We start from the raw sequence: 13,703 nt of genomic DNA, 5'->3' as shown, positions 1-13,703 counted from the left end.
GTAAACAACAGGATATAATTGTGCACGTTATGGAATCCTTTTTATTGTAATTCCATCCATGGAATATGATTATATATTTGCCTTTTACAAAATCAGACAACTTACTCAAAAGCAGTGGCTGCTGTCAAGCAAATGATGCTGTATATTTAAAGTCACACACTTGATACTGCCACAGGTGCACAATTTATTGGGCACATTGATACTGCCACAGGTGCACAATTTATTGGGCACATCGTTCAGTCAAATGCAGTTCAGAGAAGGCACCAAGTACAGGCACCGGGTATAGCTGATTCAAAAATAGAACTTCAGCTCAGCATGGCGATGCCTCCGAGGCCCAGGGACAGACGAGAGAAAATGAACAGTGAAAGGGTCTTGGCTGGTGGGGCAAGTGTGTGTGTGTGTGTGTGTGAAAGGCGGTTAAATAGACAGCCATTCCCTGCTGCGCAGAGCCTTTCTGCTGGAGAATGACTGAATAAGCTCGGCTTTCACAGGTCAGGGATGCACACGCTGAAGAATCAGCACTCATGTTTTTCCTGCTGTAAGCGCTTTTGCCAATGAAAGCAGATTGGACCGCCACAGCGGCGTTTTGCAGGGAGGGTAGATCCTGCGTGTTCTGCTGATAAGCTAGTCCCCCCCCCCCCCCCTAAAACCACAACATGGCGACTACCACGGAACTCAATTACAACAGGGAGCTCCCTCTCCATGCTCCATCTATTAGGGTGAACAACATTTTGCCTACACTCACAGGCACGTTAAACTGCCTGTGGTCTGCTGAAGGAACATCAATACAAACTGCTGGACCTTCTGCCAAACAAGAGCCTTTCCACTGCATAAACAAGCTATATAATTGACCAAAAACAATATCCATCCTGTCAAGCTCATGATTGATGTTGCCAACTGGAGTAACCCCCTCGATTTTTTTCTTCTTCTTTTTTTAATTAGCACTTGAACCCAAGTATTTATAATCACACTCATCCCCATGGCTCTGGCTGCTGGGCTAAAGACATGGCAATGAATTCAATTTGACATCTGTACAGATTGCACAGTGGCAAACATCTGCTGTGAGGTTGTGTTGAGAACAGTGCTCTCCTGTTGGCCACTCTGACCTGTAAATGACAGGGCCTGGGGGGAGGGGGGGTACTGCTCAAACCTCATCTCCTGCTTGATCTCCACCTGTGTGCCAGTGGTTACAAACATGGCAGGAAGTCTACCCCCATTCTGGGCGGGAACCCCTTTTGGTGTTTTAAACATTATGTTATAATTTAGCTATTGAAAAATAGCAGATCTACAAGCTCATAGCGCGCCACCAAGTGGCGCGCTATGAACTTGTAGGTCTGCTATTTTTGAAAAATCGTTAAAACGTGCCTCAAATCTTTCAGAAAATTGTCATGATTTTAATTTCGACGTCAGGCCTGAAAGGGCTAAAGCTGCCCTCGCTGCAGCTGTCCCTTACTCTGGCTATGTATGGAGTCAAACACTTATCTGCATTTTCCTGCAGCTAAAATAGGTCATGGGCCTTGTATAACTCCATGATACATTCAAAGGCTTGGGACATCAACGTCAAGCTAAAGTCACGTCTTGTTACTATTTATCATTTTAACTTGCAATGGCCAAAGACAAATTTAGAAATGCAGACATGATATACATTACACATACAAAAAGGGTCTGTGGTCAGCTGACTAATATAAGCTCCAGTTTGAGTTTGTGCTGTAATAGCATAACAGCAGAATAACTGGTAAACAATATTTTTTGTTGTTGACTATTAGTGTGATATGTAACTAAATTAAACATCTACTGGTGCATCAATATTTAAATTGCTAGCCTCTGCCAACAGAATCAACCACTACTTAACTTGCCATCTAAAAAAACCTTGTGACTCTTAGTCAGCTAATTAACGTTAGCCGCCTAAGCTAACATGGCTTCTCTCTTTGCTTTCAAAACACACTAGCGCTGCAATTTTCTCCATTTTCCAGAACCACGCCAAGAGGAACGGGACTGCAGCAGCAGCATAAATATGTCTCCATGATTCAGTTTGATGTTTTCTTACCCTCAAAAGGTGCATCCTAGCAAAGGTTGCTTTGTAGCCGATGGTTGTTCTATTGTCAGCATCAACTAATTGGTCAAGTCAAGTAGTAGATTACTGCATTAATATTACTTAAAATGCTGATATATAGTATCACTAAGCTAGCATTACCCAGTTGTCTATTCAGATACTATATACTAGGGATGCACGGCTAATCGGTAGCATATTAATCGGAATCGGCCATATCGGCCATACAAATGCCATATCGGTATCGGAATGGTCTCAAAATAATACAGATTATGTAATCGGTTTTCACCAGCAAAAAATAAATATATATATATTTTTTAATCTACATTTAATTTGTGTACTCATCTCATTTAATTTGTGGAAAAGTATTATACTATTTATTGATTGAATACTTTATCAACAGGCTTTGGGCCAAGCCCTAGGCTTGTTTCCATTGTGGTCCTCTGTTTAATATCGGAATCATACTAATAGTTCACAGTATACTAATAGTACAGATATTACTGTACTCAGACTACTGTATCATTGTATTATGCACCTTATGTAGGAGTTGAACACACACACACACACACACACACACACACACACACACACACACACACACACACACACACACACACACACACACACACACACACACACACACACACACACACACACACACACACACACACACACACACACACACACACACAGTATATAAAGCCATATATGTATTGTGAAGTCAGAAGATTATGAAGTTAATTATGAAAAAGGGATACAACAGTGTATTCATAATACACTTATTGGCCATGTTCTCTCTCACAGGATGTAATAAGCATTAAGCACAGAATGTGCCTCATTAAATACTTTTCACCCATTTAGGAAAGACAAGTTTAGGCATGGCATGACCATTCAGTAAGGTCAGATGTTTACTCATAGTCTCCAGATCCACGCAATTACTTTTATACAATGGCCTTTATATCCTTAAAAAATGGTAGCACTGAAAGCCAAATGACTTGGCCTCTTAATGGATAAATTCCAAACACGTTTTCATTTGCCCATTTAATATCTCTACTTAACTTAATTTGTCGGAACCGTTCCCCCCCTCCACCTTTTATATAAACTGCATGTGGTTTTAAAGTGTCACAACTCAGGCATTGTAATTTGATCAAACTTTCAGCTGCACAATTCTCTCATCAACTGCGTGGCAGAGAGAGCTATAGTTAACACACTTCTGTTTAGCTACGAGGGCCAGGCCACTGATATCCTCTGAAACCACAATTTCACAAAAAACCTTTCCAGTGGAAATATCAGGGAAAGTTATCTGTGATCTGCCATTTCAGCATATTTACTTGTTTGAACACTGGGAGCAGCCAGCTCATGTTCCATGACGTCCTTACAGGAGTGAAGGAAATGGTGGCAGTGCAGCCAGTTACAGACGGTCAGAGGACACACCCACTTCCCCCTGTGGGCCTTTATGTGACTTTATATAAAGCATTCCTGAACGCTAGTCAGGCCTAGTGTGTTTACACAGCGCTGGGTGCTTACCCTTGGCACTGCCGGTTCGAGCCGCGCTGGCGCTTTCAGGAGCAGCCCAGCTAATGGGGGCTAGCGGGAGGAACAGTGAGTCAGATACAATGTAGTGGTCTTCTGAAACCCTGACTATCAGCCCGAGGGCTTTGTGGACTGCTGTACTCGGGCTCAGCACTGCAGTTCTGCCTAGGCTCCCGGGCACTTTCTTCTCGGATGGCTTGGCATGAGAGTGGAATTGTAGGAATATAGGTCTGCGCCGAGAGATAGGGAGGGGAGAAGCTCTGCCATTTCCCCACTCCGACCAAATCTTGAGAGATTGTTATACTACATGTTCCGGTGACAGAGTGTACCAGTGAGAGGGTAGAGAGACTGCCGTTAGGAAAATAAATGGCGCTTTCCTCGGGGTATTGACTTGCACTAGCTCAGATCAGCCTTACAACACAAAAGCAAGTTCAATCATAAGCAAAGAAGGGGATTTTTTCCCTTCTTTCTGCCGTGCGACAACCCTGTCTATATCGAGCTAACCCCCCCTTATCCTTCTCCTCTGGCCGCTGCTATCCTCCCCTTGCAGTCATTTTCTCCTCTTTTCTTATGTTTAAAGGGCAGTTTATTTTCCATTTGTAGGAGGAAAATTAATCTTTCTCTGCTCTGTGGTGGATCCTGGAGGAGGTCTATTACCTCTCCTGCCAAGCGGACTCCCCCTCCAGGTTGAATTGCATTAATACCTCCTTTATAGCCAATCAGCTCGACTGGTCATATATTTCAAAACCAGTAAAAAATAATTGAGGGAACCTCTGTGAGGAAACTGTATTCGTACATTTTAATCTCTTATTCAAGAGGTTCAAATTGGGTTTGAGGAATAAAAAAAATGTATTTTTTTTTTCTCTCTCTCTCTCTCTCTCTCTCTCACACACACACACACACACATATATATAATGGCGGTAACACTAAGAGCTCTTGAGTAAAAAATATTACATGACAGGTGGGGATGTTTGAAAAGCAAAGCCGACATATCCCAGGCTCACCGAGGACAGGGAAATGAAACGGGTAAAAAAGTGTGACAAACACCTTGATTTTCCTTTGATGTCTGTGTCAACACTATTTCCACACACATCCAGTAGGAGCAGCCAGACAGCGAGGTCTGCTGCTCCACAGTGAAAAACAAAAATAAAACACATAAATTATTTACCTGCTGAGGGAAAAGCCACAGAGGACTTTGCAACCAGGCACTTCTGCCAGTACCCTACATAACCAAGTGATAAATCACAACACTTATTGAACAATTAGGACATGCTTTTCGTTGCTCCAGGAGATAGAAAGGTGTGTGGTAAATTAACACAAGGCTTGAAGTCAATACTGCAGAGTAACAACACAATGCCCATACGGCGGCCATGTTTTGTGTTCTTCACACTGATCACATATAATATGAAGGGGGCAAACGGTTCTGTTCTGGGTTAATCATTGTTAGGTTTGGATTCGACCCATTTGTGCCATGTAGCAGGTCACACAGTTTCATGATGATTCACACATTAACACGCGCACGCGCGTGCAAGATGGAGGGGGTACTTTGACAGAGGGGCATCCCCCTGCCAAGGAACATAAACAAAACAATTACAAGAGTTCCTTTGAGCGTGACGGATATTAACGCGCCTTGTCTCCCTCAATTGGAGGCATATCAGTGATTGGCAAAACCTTTAAAGTACTAACGTGTCACATCAAAAGAAATCAGTAGGACAGCTCTATTGATTTGTGAGGTTCATTTTACCCATCACCTTGGAGTAGTGGCTGTACATACTTAAAGACTGTCATCAATCCACGTGTTGCTGCTGCCAGGAAATACATTAAAATGGACTGGGGTACGGTGGGAAATATGTTGACACTTTATGGCGCAACTCTCAGACCCATCCAACAATGTTAAAATAACAATGTTAACTGTTAGTGGAGATGACAGCAATAATAATAATGACTATACATAATACTTCATGGAGTCTCTTCGGAGTCTTAGTCAGCCAACGTTAGGAAGACAATGTGTGTCTTTAAAGCGGCGCCCAACCTAAATTTGCCACTATAAGCTTTTAACTATAATTCCATGTTTTAATTGAAGGCAAAGCAACAATTTTTCATGAGCTCAGAATTTTTTTAAATGTTGTTGAAGTTGTTGAAGTTGAATTCTCCCTGTAAAGCTAGCAAAAACACAAAAAGGAAAAAAATAATTCACCAACCTGCTTCACTGAATTAATAATTAATTCAGTGAAGCAGGTTGGTGAATTATAGACCAAGCTCTACAACCTACTTTAGTCAATGTTGCTTAAACGATTTACTAGTTAATCAGCCTTAGGTCCTTGTATTTCCTTTTTTTTTTTACTTCAACTAATGAATATTCAAGTGTAAAAACAGAGCATAGCATGCTACTTTTCACAACACTTGAGTTATGCTGCCAAAGTTGTGATTCTCACACACACCACATTTCCACAACTTGTTTTCCAGTTGTGAATCAGAGGTGCTAATTAATGTTCAACATGTGAACTTGTAAGGGTTGGTTCAGTAGCTGGCTGCAAAGTACATTCTGGCCTTTTGGCATCGCAGGTACACAGTATAACAAGTGTTCAAAGACCCTCAGGGCAAATATGATAATGCTACAGTACAGAGGCTGGCAGTTTGCACTTGATGATCATCAATAAGGCCCCAGGTTCAAAAGGCTCAACATGTCACATCAAAATACGCTTTACTGTGCAAACCCTTTCCTTGAGTTACCAGTGAAATCTCAACACACAGGTCTCTCTTTCCTTACACAGTGAATTTAATTATCAAAACTTAAAACAAAATCTAGAAATATTAACATACCGTCTCTTTGTTAGGTAACAACTCTTTCCGGATCCTGAAGAAGTTCTTGCCGAACTGTCGCAGTCCTTTAATGAAGCGCTTCTGTAATTTTTCACAGAGGGGGAAAAAGAGAGAGAGAGAGAAAAATCAGATAGGATCTGTGAAGTCAGCTAAAATGCAACCACAGAAAGTTGCAGGCCAGCACCACAACAAAAACATTGTTTTTCTTTCGTTAAATCTGTGGTCGGAGGAGAGGTTTGTTGTGAATCTCAAAACCTCTATATCCTCCCGTTTAAAACATAGACACACACACACACACACACACACACACACACACACACACACACAACCACACACAACCATGTCAGGGCAAAAAACGAGAAAGGAAATGACAAGTAAGGCAGGGAGAGACTGTGAGATTATACTCGTTCTTTCATGTGGGGAGAAAAGAGCCCTCAGACAACTCTGATTCTTCTTAAATAAATATAAAATAAATGCACAGTAGTGTGGTTGTGTGTACTGTTAATCTGTTTGAACTGTTAAGTCAAAAGTTCAAAGTCAAAAGCTAAACTTTAGAGTTCAAACACAAGCCAAAACATGGCTAACTGCGTGAACACTGTAAAATTTAGAGTTTTCTTCTGTAAAATGTAACATTCATAATATACATATATTAAAAAAAACACTCATTTGTGTTTTGAAAATGTATTGAAAATATGTCAACAGATATTAAAATATATATCCCGACCAGAGTGAGTCGTGAGACACAACACATTATGATGGCAGAAACCGCTACTTCGTAACACACTCTGAAAACTACACAGAACACAAAAAACAAAACAAAAAAAATGAATAAATAAGAGCATAAATTCCACAATGCTGAATAACCTAAATGCATTTTTCTCTCTTTTAAAGAGCCACACACTGCGAGCCATAAAAATGAGGCTGAAAACATTCATAAGCACCGAAGCAGACAACCAACAGATTTACTTTCTTGTTCCAGAGGCGAGTCCCCGTTCCTCAGTGATTTCAACCAACCGTTTCCACCAAAGTAACTCCAGCGAAAGGCAGCGAAAAGTCCTCAGGGGGGTGCACGGCACAAACCTCTACGTTCCAGCCACAGGTAAAAGGGGGAAAATTAGGGGGCAAATCCACAGCGTCTCCGATCGTACATCGCTTTTTTACAAGCAAGAAATAGCTTGTCACTCTCTGCTCTTCCACTACAAAGGGGAAGGCTTTACATGTGATCTTTCTGCTAGAGAGCCTCTGGTTCACGGCGGGCTGGAAAACCTGGAGCGGAGTCGAGTGCTGCATGCTGGCGCCGGTTGGAGCTCTGATTTCAGTCTTTTCAGGAGCTCCTGACACTGCCCCACAAGGCATCATGTCTCTGCCCACCAACACACACTGTCAAATCCAATACCAGCCTTTTTCTTAAAAATAACTTTTTTCTTTTTAATGAGTAAAACTATAGGAATTCTTTATTTCTAATGCATCCAGAGCTTAGAGTGAGCACACAGGAATAGAGGCACAAACTCTGCTTGCTGCGAGGGACGAGAGGGGAGGCAGACTGATACGATTTGTGTGAAGAGAGGTCTTGGACACGGACCGTGAAAGGAGACAAGTGAGCGACAAAACCAGACATGGAGCTGCGCTGTGTTTTGAGAGGAGTGCATTTTTCCATGCCCTGTACAGTACGTTATGTAACCAGTGCCACAGATTGTTTACATTCTCAGCTTTGGTGGGGAAAGAGGGGCAATTTTACAGAAGTAAAACAGCGCACAGGCAGCTGTGAAAAGCAACCGCGTCTAAACAACAACAATTACGGGCCGAAGAAGCACAGAGGTTTACACACAAGTATTGTGAATTATTGTATTTATCTCCTTTTTGCAAAGAAATAAAATATCCAGATTTTTTTTTAAATGTTTTGGTAAACAATAAAAAACACCACCACATCTCGATTGTTAATGACAAACTACAGGAAAAACCCCAACCCCTGGGAGACTAAACAGCCAGTGGCTTAATCACAAGCCAGATGGAAACAAGTTGTGTTCACTGACAGCTGAATAAAGAGGCCATGCTATCAGTGACAGTAGTGAAGAGCTCATTTGCATTATCAGGCTGGAGGTATAGTGGTTGATTAGCCAGTAGATGGAGCCGTCTCCAACACAAGCTAAGCACTCTGGGCATGAGACGACCCCATCTCCACCACACTCCAGGGGTTAAGAGCAGACCACCATAGCAGTGTCAATCAAACACTCCCACGGCTCTATAGAACCAGCAGACTCTCTTTGAGATCATATAACAAGCTCTTGCTAGACACACACATACATGGTATATACACACAAAATATGTGTATGCGTGTGTGTGAGCAAAAAATAACCTTTTTGGATAAGTATGCCTCAACGCCTATTTAGCAGCCATAAGGTGAGAGCGCTTCATTACCTGGAACCAGGGCTGTGGATCTGCGGAGACAAAACTCAATTAGGTCTGTCACAGCAGCCTGTGTCTCTGCTCTAATTATGTCACCTTAATTATGTTCCCCCTACTGTACTATTTACACAGCCTGTCCATCCGTCTGCGCTGAGGAGCTGTAACCCCCCTACCGCCCAGCCCGTCTCTCGTTCTCTTTCACTAGCAGGCAGACTCGCTCCCCTCCTTTCTACATGTCGGCTCCAGTTTAAGGCTCCATTTCAGCTGCCTGGGCTCACTGCTCTCCAGCCCAGCTAATAAATCATCCGCCAATCTGCTCCCTGAATCGCTCTGCCCCTGCTCCGATTGCTCCAGCTCGCCGTTGCTAGGCAACGCCAACGGTGGAGGAGGGGCCGAGAGAGCCATAGCAAGCGAGAAAAAAAAAGGGAGGGAGGGGGAGTAGGGAGGGAGGAGGAGAGGAGAGCAGGCAGGGTGGAAGCGCTACCAAATGGCCAGCCGCTGTGCAGAAACAACAGGCTTCTCTCTGTCGGAGAGTGTTCCAGAGAGCTGGCTCTCTTCCCTGAGTTTCCCCTGTTTCTCCCCCTTCAGTGCCTAACAGTGAACCATTGTAAGACTGGAGTGCAGAAACATAAAGGGAGGAGGAGAGTGAGAGCAAATGGCTCAAAAGGTCATTGTTTTGTGTGCGCACTTCCTGCTTGGGAGTCGATTGTTAAAAGTTGTAAAACTGGTTAAGACCGTGCGGGCATGTGCACAAAGATGGTATCATTATGATAAGACGGGGCTCGGCTCACACCGCAAACATAATTCCTTCTAAATGTCATTTCGTACAAAAAACCCCCTAAAAACTAAGAAGGAAAAACACTGACGCATTCAGACGGTCAGACCCCTTGCACCATCCAACAGCAAACAAAGCCACTTTCACTCAATATGGAGTCATTATACTTGACTTGCTGTTAAAAGCTGACCTTTTCGAGCCTGCTGTGTACTAACCCAGAGGGCCTGTGGGGACAATCAGTCAGATATACAAAACCAATGGGAGAAAACACTTCTGTCTGATAGGAAATATCAGCTTGTAATGAGATTGGCTGTGGCACGTAGGGAGGAAATCACAACACACTCGTCTTGGAGACGGAGTGGAAAAAAGACTACATTGACACGTACAAGAGACACTCCACATCCTCTTTGCAGTGACACCATTCATACTGAAGACAACAATGTCTTTGTTCAACAGGGCTCAACAACTTGGAATGGGTTCTTTAAATATCTTTTGATAGCAAAACATTTTAAGGGGCTGAAACACTTATCCTACACAATAGGGACGGTGTGCTTTTATTTGACACTCAAATTGATTGAGTGAAACAATGCAAGATGAGGATGTTCTGTCAATCTTTGGTCGGCAGGTCCTAAAGCTACGATATTTCCACTGGGATGTGCTGACACAAAGGTGACAGGAAATTCCAACACACACGCCCATCCTGTCTGCTATTTAGTTACCAAACAGCCTAAAAAGCATTGCTGGCACTGGACCGTGATGGTGATAAAATACACTATCAACAGTAAAGTCGGGTTGCAGCCAAGAGCGAATAGCTTCCTCTATGGACGAAGAACGCAAAGTTAAAACATCTAGAGTCAACTTTAAAATTGTCAACAAGTTCCAGCAGGGGACACCGGGCAACCACGCGGCGGTTGGGGTGGCACAGTAGAGTATGTTCACCAAACTGCTGTTTTTTGGGGGGGTAGACAGTATTATGTCTGTCTCAGGTCTGTAGGCCTGCATGTGTTCCACCACTTCTACCACTGGGAGGCCAATGCTCTCTTCTCCCCTCTCTCTTTCTCTCCACACTGTCAGAGGCCTGCTCCAGCCATCCATCAGCCAGAGACACAGGCAGAGATAAGACGCGGCACAGTGCGGGTCCGGCTGAGGAACACAGACCCCCCGCCTGACAGCAGTGATAGATCAGCCTCTCTCTCGCATGGCAACACAGAGCACTGCTGCAGCAGCAGGCTGCTGATTGTTTATATGGCACCTCCTGTTGGCCAATGCATTATTAGCAACTCTTTATTTCTGAGCTGTGTCGACGGTGGCTTCAGGTGAAGGGGGGATTCTGTGTATTATTGACCGTGCAAGAGAATCCCCTGGTGGCAACAACACAAGTATTAAAAGTATTTTTCAAACGCGGTTAATGGAACATATAGATTTCATATGAAAAGTATTACCATATGCTAACATTTTCAAATACAGTCTAAAGTTAAAATAACAAATCCATCCAAATCAAGTTTTATATGCAGTACTCAACAGTGAATGCCATATTTCTTTTCTTTCATTATAACACAGAAAAAGATGCAATGTGAATACAATTAATTCAAATTTAGATCCACACAACTATATTACACACTTATTGCACTTATTACACTATTGCACTTTTACACTATTGCACTTATTACACTATTGCACTTATTACACTATTGCACTTATTACACTATTACACTATTGCACTATTGCACTATTACACTATTGCACTTATTAAACTATTGCACTTATTACACTATTACACTATTACAAAATTAGACTTAAACTATTTCACTATTACAGTTACTAGTATCTATATTATTGTGATGCCATGTCCTAGTGCCTGATGGGTCAAATGTAATATACTTCAATTTCTATAGTCAGCCACAATATCATTGATCACCGACTCAAACTACGGGACATAATGAAATTCAAATTTAAAAAGGGCTTTATTTTATGACACATTCTGAGAGAACATAATGTAATTTATCTAGCCTACTACTGCTCCCATCCCTCCCTCCCTTCCTTCAGTTAATGCAGTGAAAAATAATTGTATCCCTTTAAAGATCTACTAACTGTTATTGTGTGCCACAAATAGGCAAGTGCTCATGCATTTTAATCAGAAAAACTCAGTCTTGACTCTTGACAGTACCAGCGGTCTAAAATGCAGCCTAAAATGGAACAAAAACTTTACGTACAGTTTTAACTACAGTCAGTGCGCACACAAAGTGCCTCCTCATAAAGTGGCAATTTAGTAAACATTGCTAACAGCATGCGCTTCAATGTTCAAACGTGCTTAAAATTACAAGTTGAGTACTCGTCCCCACAGGATATAGGCTCTGTAGCCAGTGGGTGGACCTATCGGGCTACAGTATACACACAACACCACACAGACAAAGGCGGCACAGACAGACTTGCCGTGTACGCAGAAAGTGATTTAAGACCAGAGGGGCACGCCACACTTTGGATATCATGCCCATACCACGACTGAACGTTGTGTTATTAGCACAAATAGCGTAGCTCAACCAACCGTCCGCGTACTGGATTGACAACCTGCGACCAACTTCACACATCACACACAGAAAGGTGGGAGGTGTGTGGAGCAGACAACGTACATGCTCATAAGAATATTGTGGATAATAATACATTTGTTTGTTTGTTATTGCTTGATCACTATTCGGAGGAGGAAACACGCCGCCAGCACCCACAGCGTCCCGAGCGGGAATCAAAACCAGGACCGTCTAGCTGTGAGGCGACAGCACTACCAACTGTGCCACCGTGTCCCCTCAATGAAGTTGATTCTGATTCAGAATGAAGTTGATTCTGATTCTATGTTTATTCACTGAAAAGATACTGAAGAAGTTGATTTGTTTAAATTTCCAAAAAGCCCAACCCCTCCATAGAGGTTTACAAATAATTGTTCATTGACCATACTCGTATGACCACCATTTTGCTCATAGGTCATAGTTTGGGGGGTGTAGGTTTCTTATCACTAAGGAGGATGTAAGAGGAAAAAATGGCCGCTGTGTGAATATGGTAAATTTCAGAACAGTGATAATGATATAAAGTATTCTGTATCACAGTGATTTAAATCCTGCCTGGACAGAGCTGTTGGGTTTGGTATATTAATGGCCAGCGCTCAGCAACGTGACTGAAGCACTTTGCTGTCACAAATCCTGCTGGAGTGAAATACTTTCCCCAGTGCTGGTGACACTGCTGTTGCTCTGCGGTGTTGTCACCATCGCCCTGGTATTAATACAGTGATTTATAACCATCACTGCCATGCTCTTATCTCCTCAGTGGAGATGATTGTGGACAGAATGTATGGGCCTATTACCAGAGTGCCAGAGAATAAAGAGGGGTTGGGGGGGGGGGTGGCTTATGTGCTATGTAAGCAGCAGCTGCAGCAGGCAGAGAGAGAGAGAGAGAGAGAGACATGACTGACTGAATGAGTGAAGAAGGGGGGTGTATGATAAGTCAACAGGGTGATTTTTGGGGGGGGGGGGGGGGGGGCTGACAACTGACCCTGCAGACAGGCTGATTCTGTCATTTCATTGGCCCCCACTGTCACTTTTATTCACATCTCCTACAGGAAGAATGGACCTGGTGGGGAGGAATAATGAGGCTGGTCCTGGAGGGTACGAGAGGAGATGGAGGTGTGTGTGTGTGTTGTGTGTGTCTGTGTATATGTGTGTGTTTGTGTGAGAGAGAGAAGGACGGGGTCTACATTCACACCTGTCCCTCAAGGCTGCAGAGCTGAAAAGGCGCAACTAGTGATCAGATTGTTCAGAGACTTGTCCTTGGCTGTCCAGAGCCAGGCTGTGTGGGTAGGTAGCATGGGCACAGTATAGTGGTCGTTGCAGCCGAGAGCCCGCTTGACGCTTGTTGCCACAAACCACTCATAAACTACAGACTAAAGGTGTTTGCACACTGGTGCAGTATTTTGGGGCGGAATTTCGGAGGACGTAAAGAAAGAAATCAACGTCACTTTGTCAATCACGTTTGCACACTGCTGCCGAATATTTTGTCTGTATAGTTATTTTTTCGGACCGGAGTCGATTTTATCAGTTTTCCGAAGCCGTCTAGTGGGGTGTTGGTGAC

The 13,703-nt window shown here is 43.1% G+C and overlaps 1 protein-coding gene across 6 annotated transcripts in view; it reads right to left on the bottom strand.

Moving 5' to 3' along the window:
* Window positions 1-13,703, bottom strand: part of rerea (arginine-glutamic acid dipeptide (RE) repeats a) — a 181,818-nt gene that overhangs the window by 19,610 nt on the left and 148,505 nt on the right. For all 6 annotated transcript variants that reach the window (XM_079496026.1, XM_079496030.1, XM_079496028.1 and 3 more), the window contains one exon: window positions 6,407-6,487. In XM_079496026.1, coding sequence (XP_079352152.1) covers window positions 6,407-6,487 — 81 coding nt within the window. The remainder of the gene's footprint in view (window positions 1-6,406; window positions 6,488-13,703) is intronic.

This window comes from Electrona antarctica (genome assembly GCF_951216825.1).
Source record: "Electrona antarctica genome assembly, chromosome: 2".
NCBI classification, from domain to species: Eukaryota; Metazoa; Chordata; class Actinopteri; order Myctophiformes; family Myctophidae; genus Electrona; species Electrona antarctica.
This window is presented reverse-complemented; position numbering and strand designations above follow the sequence as displayed.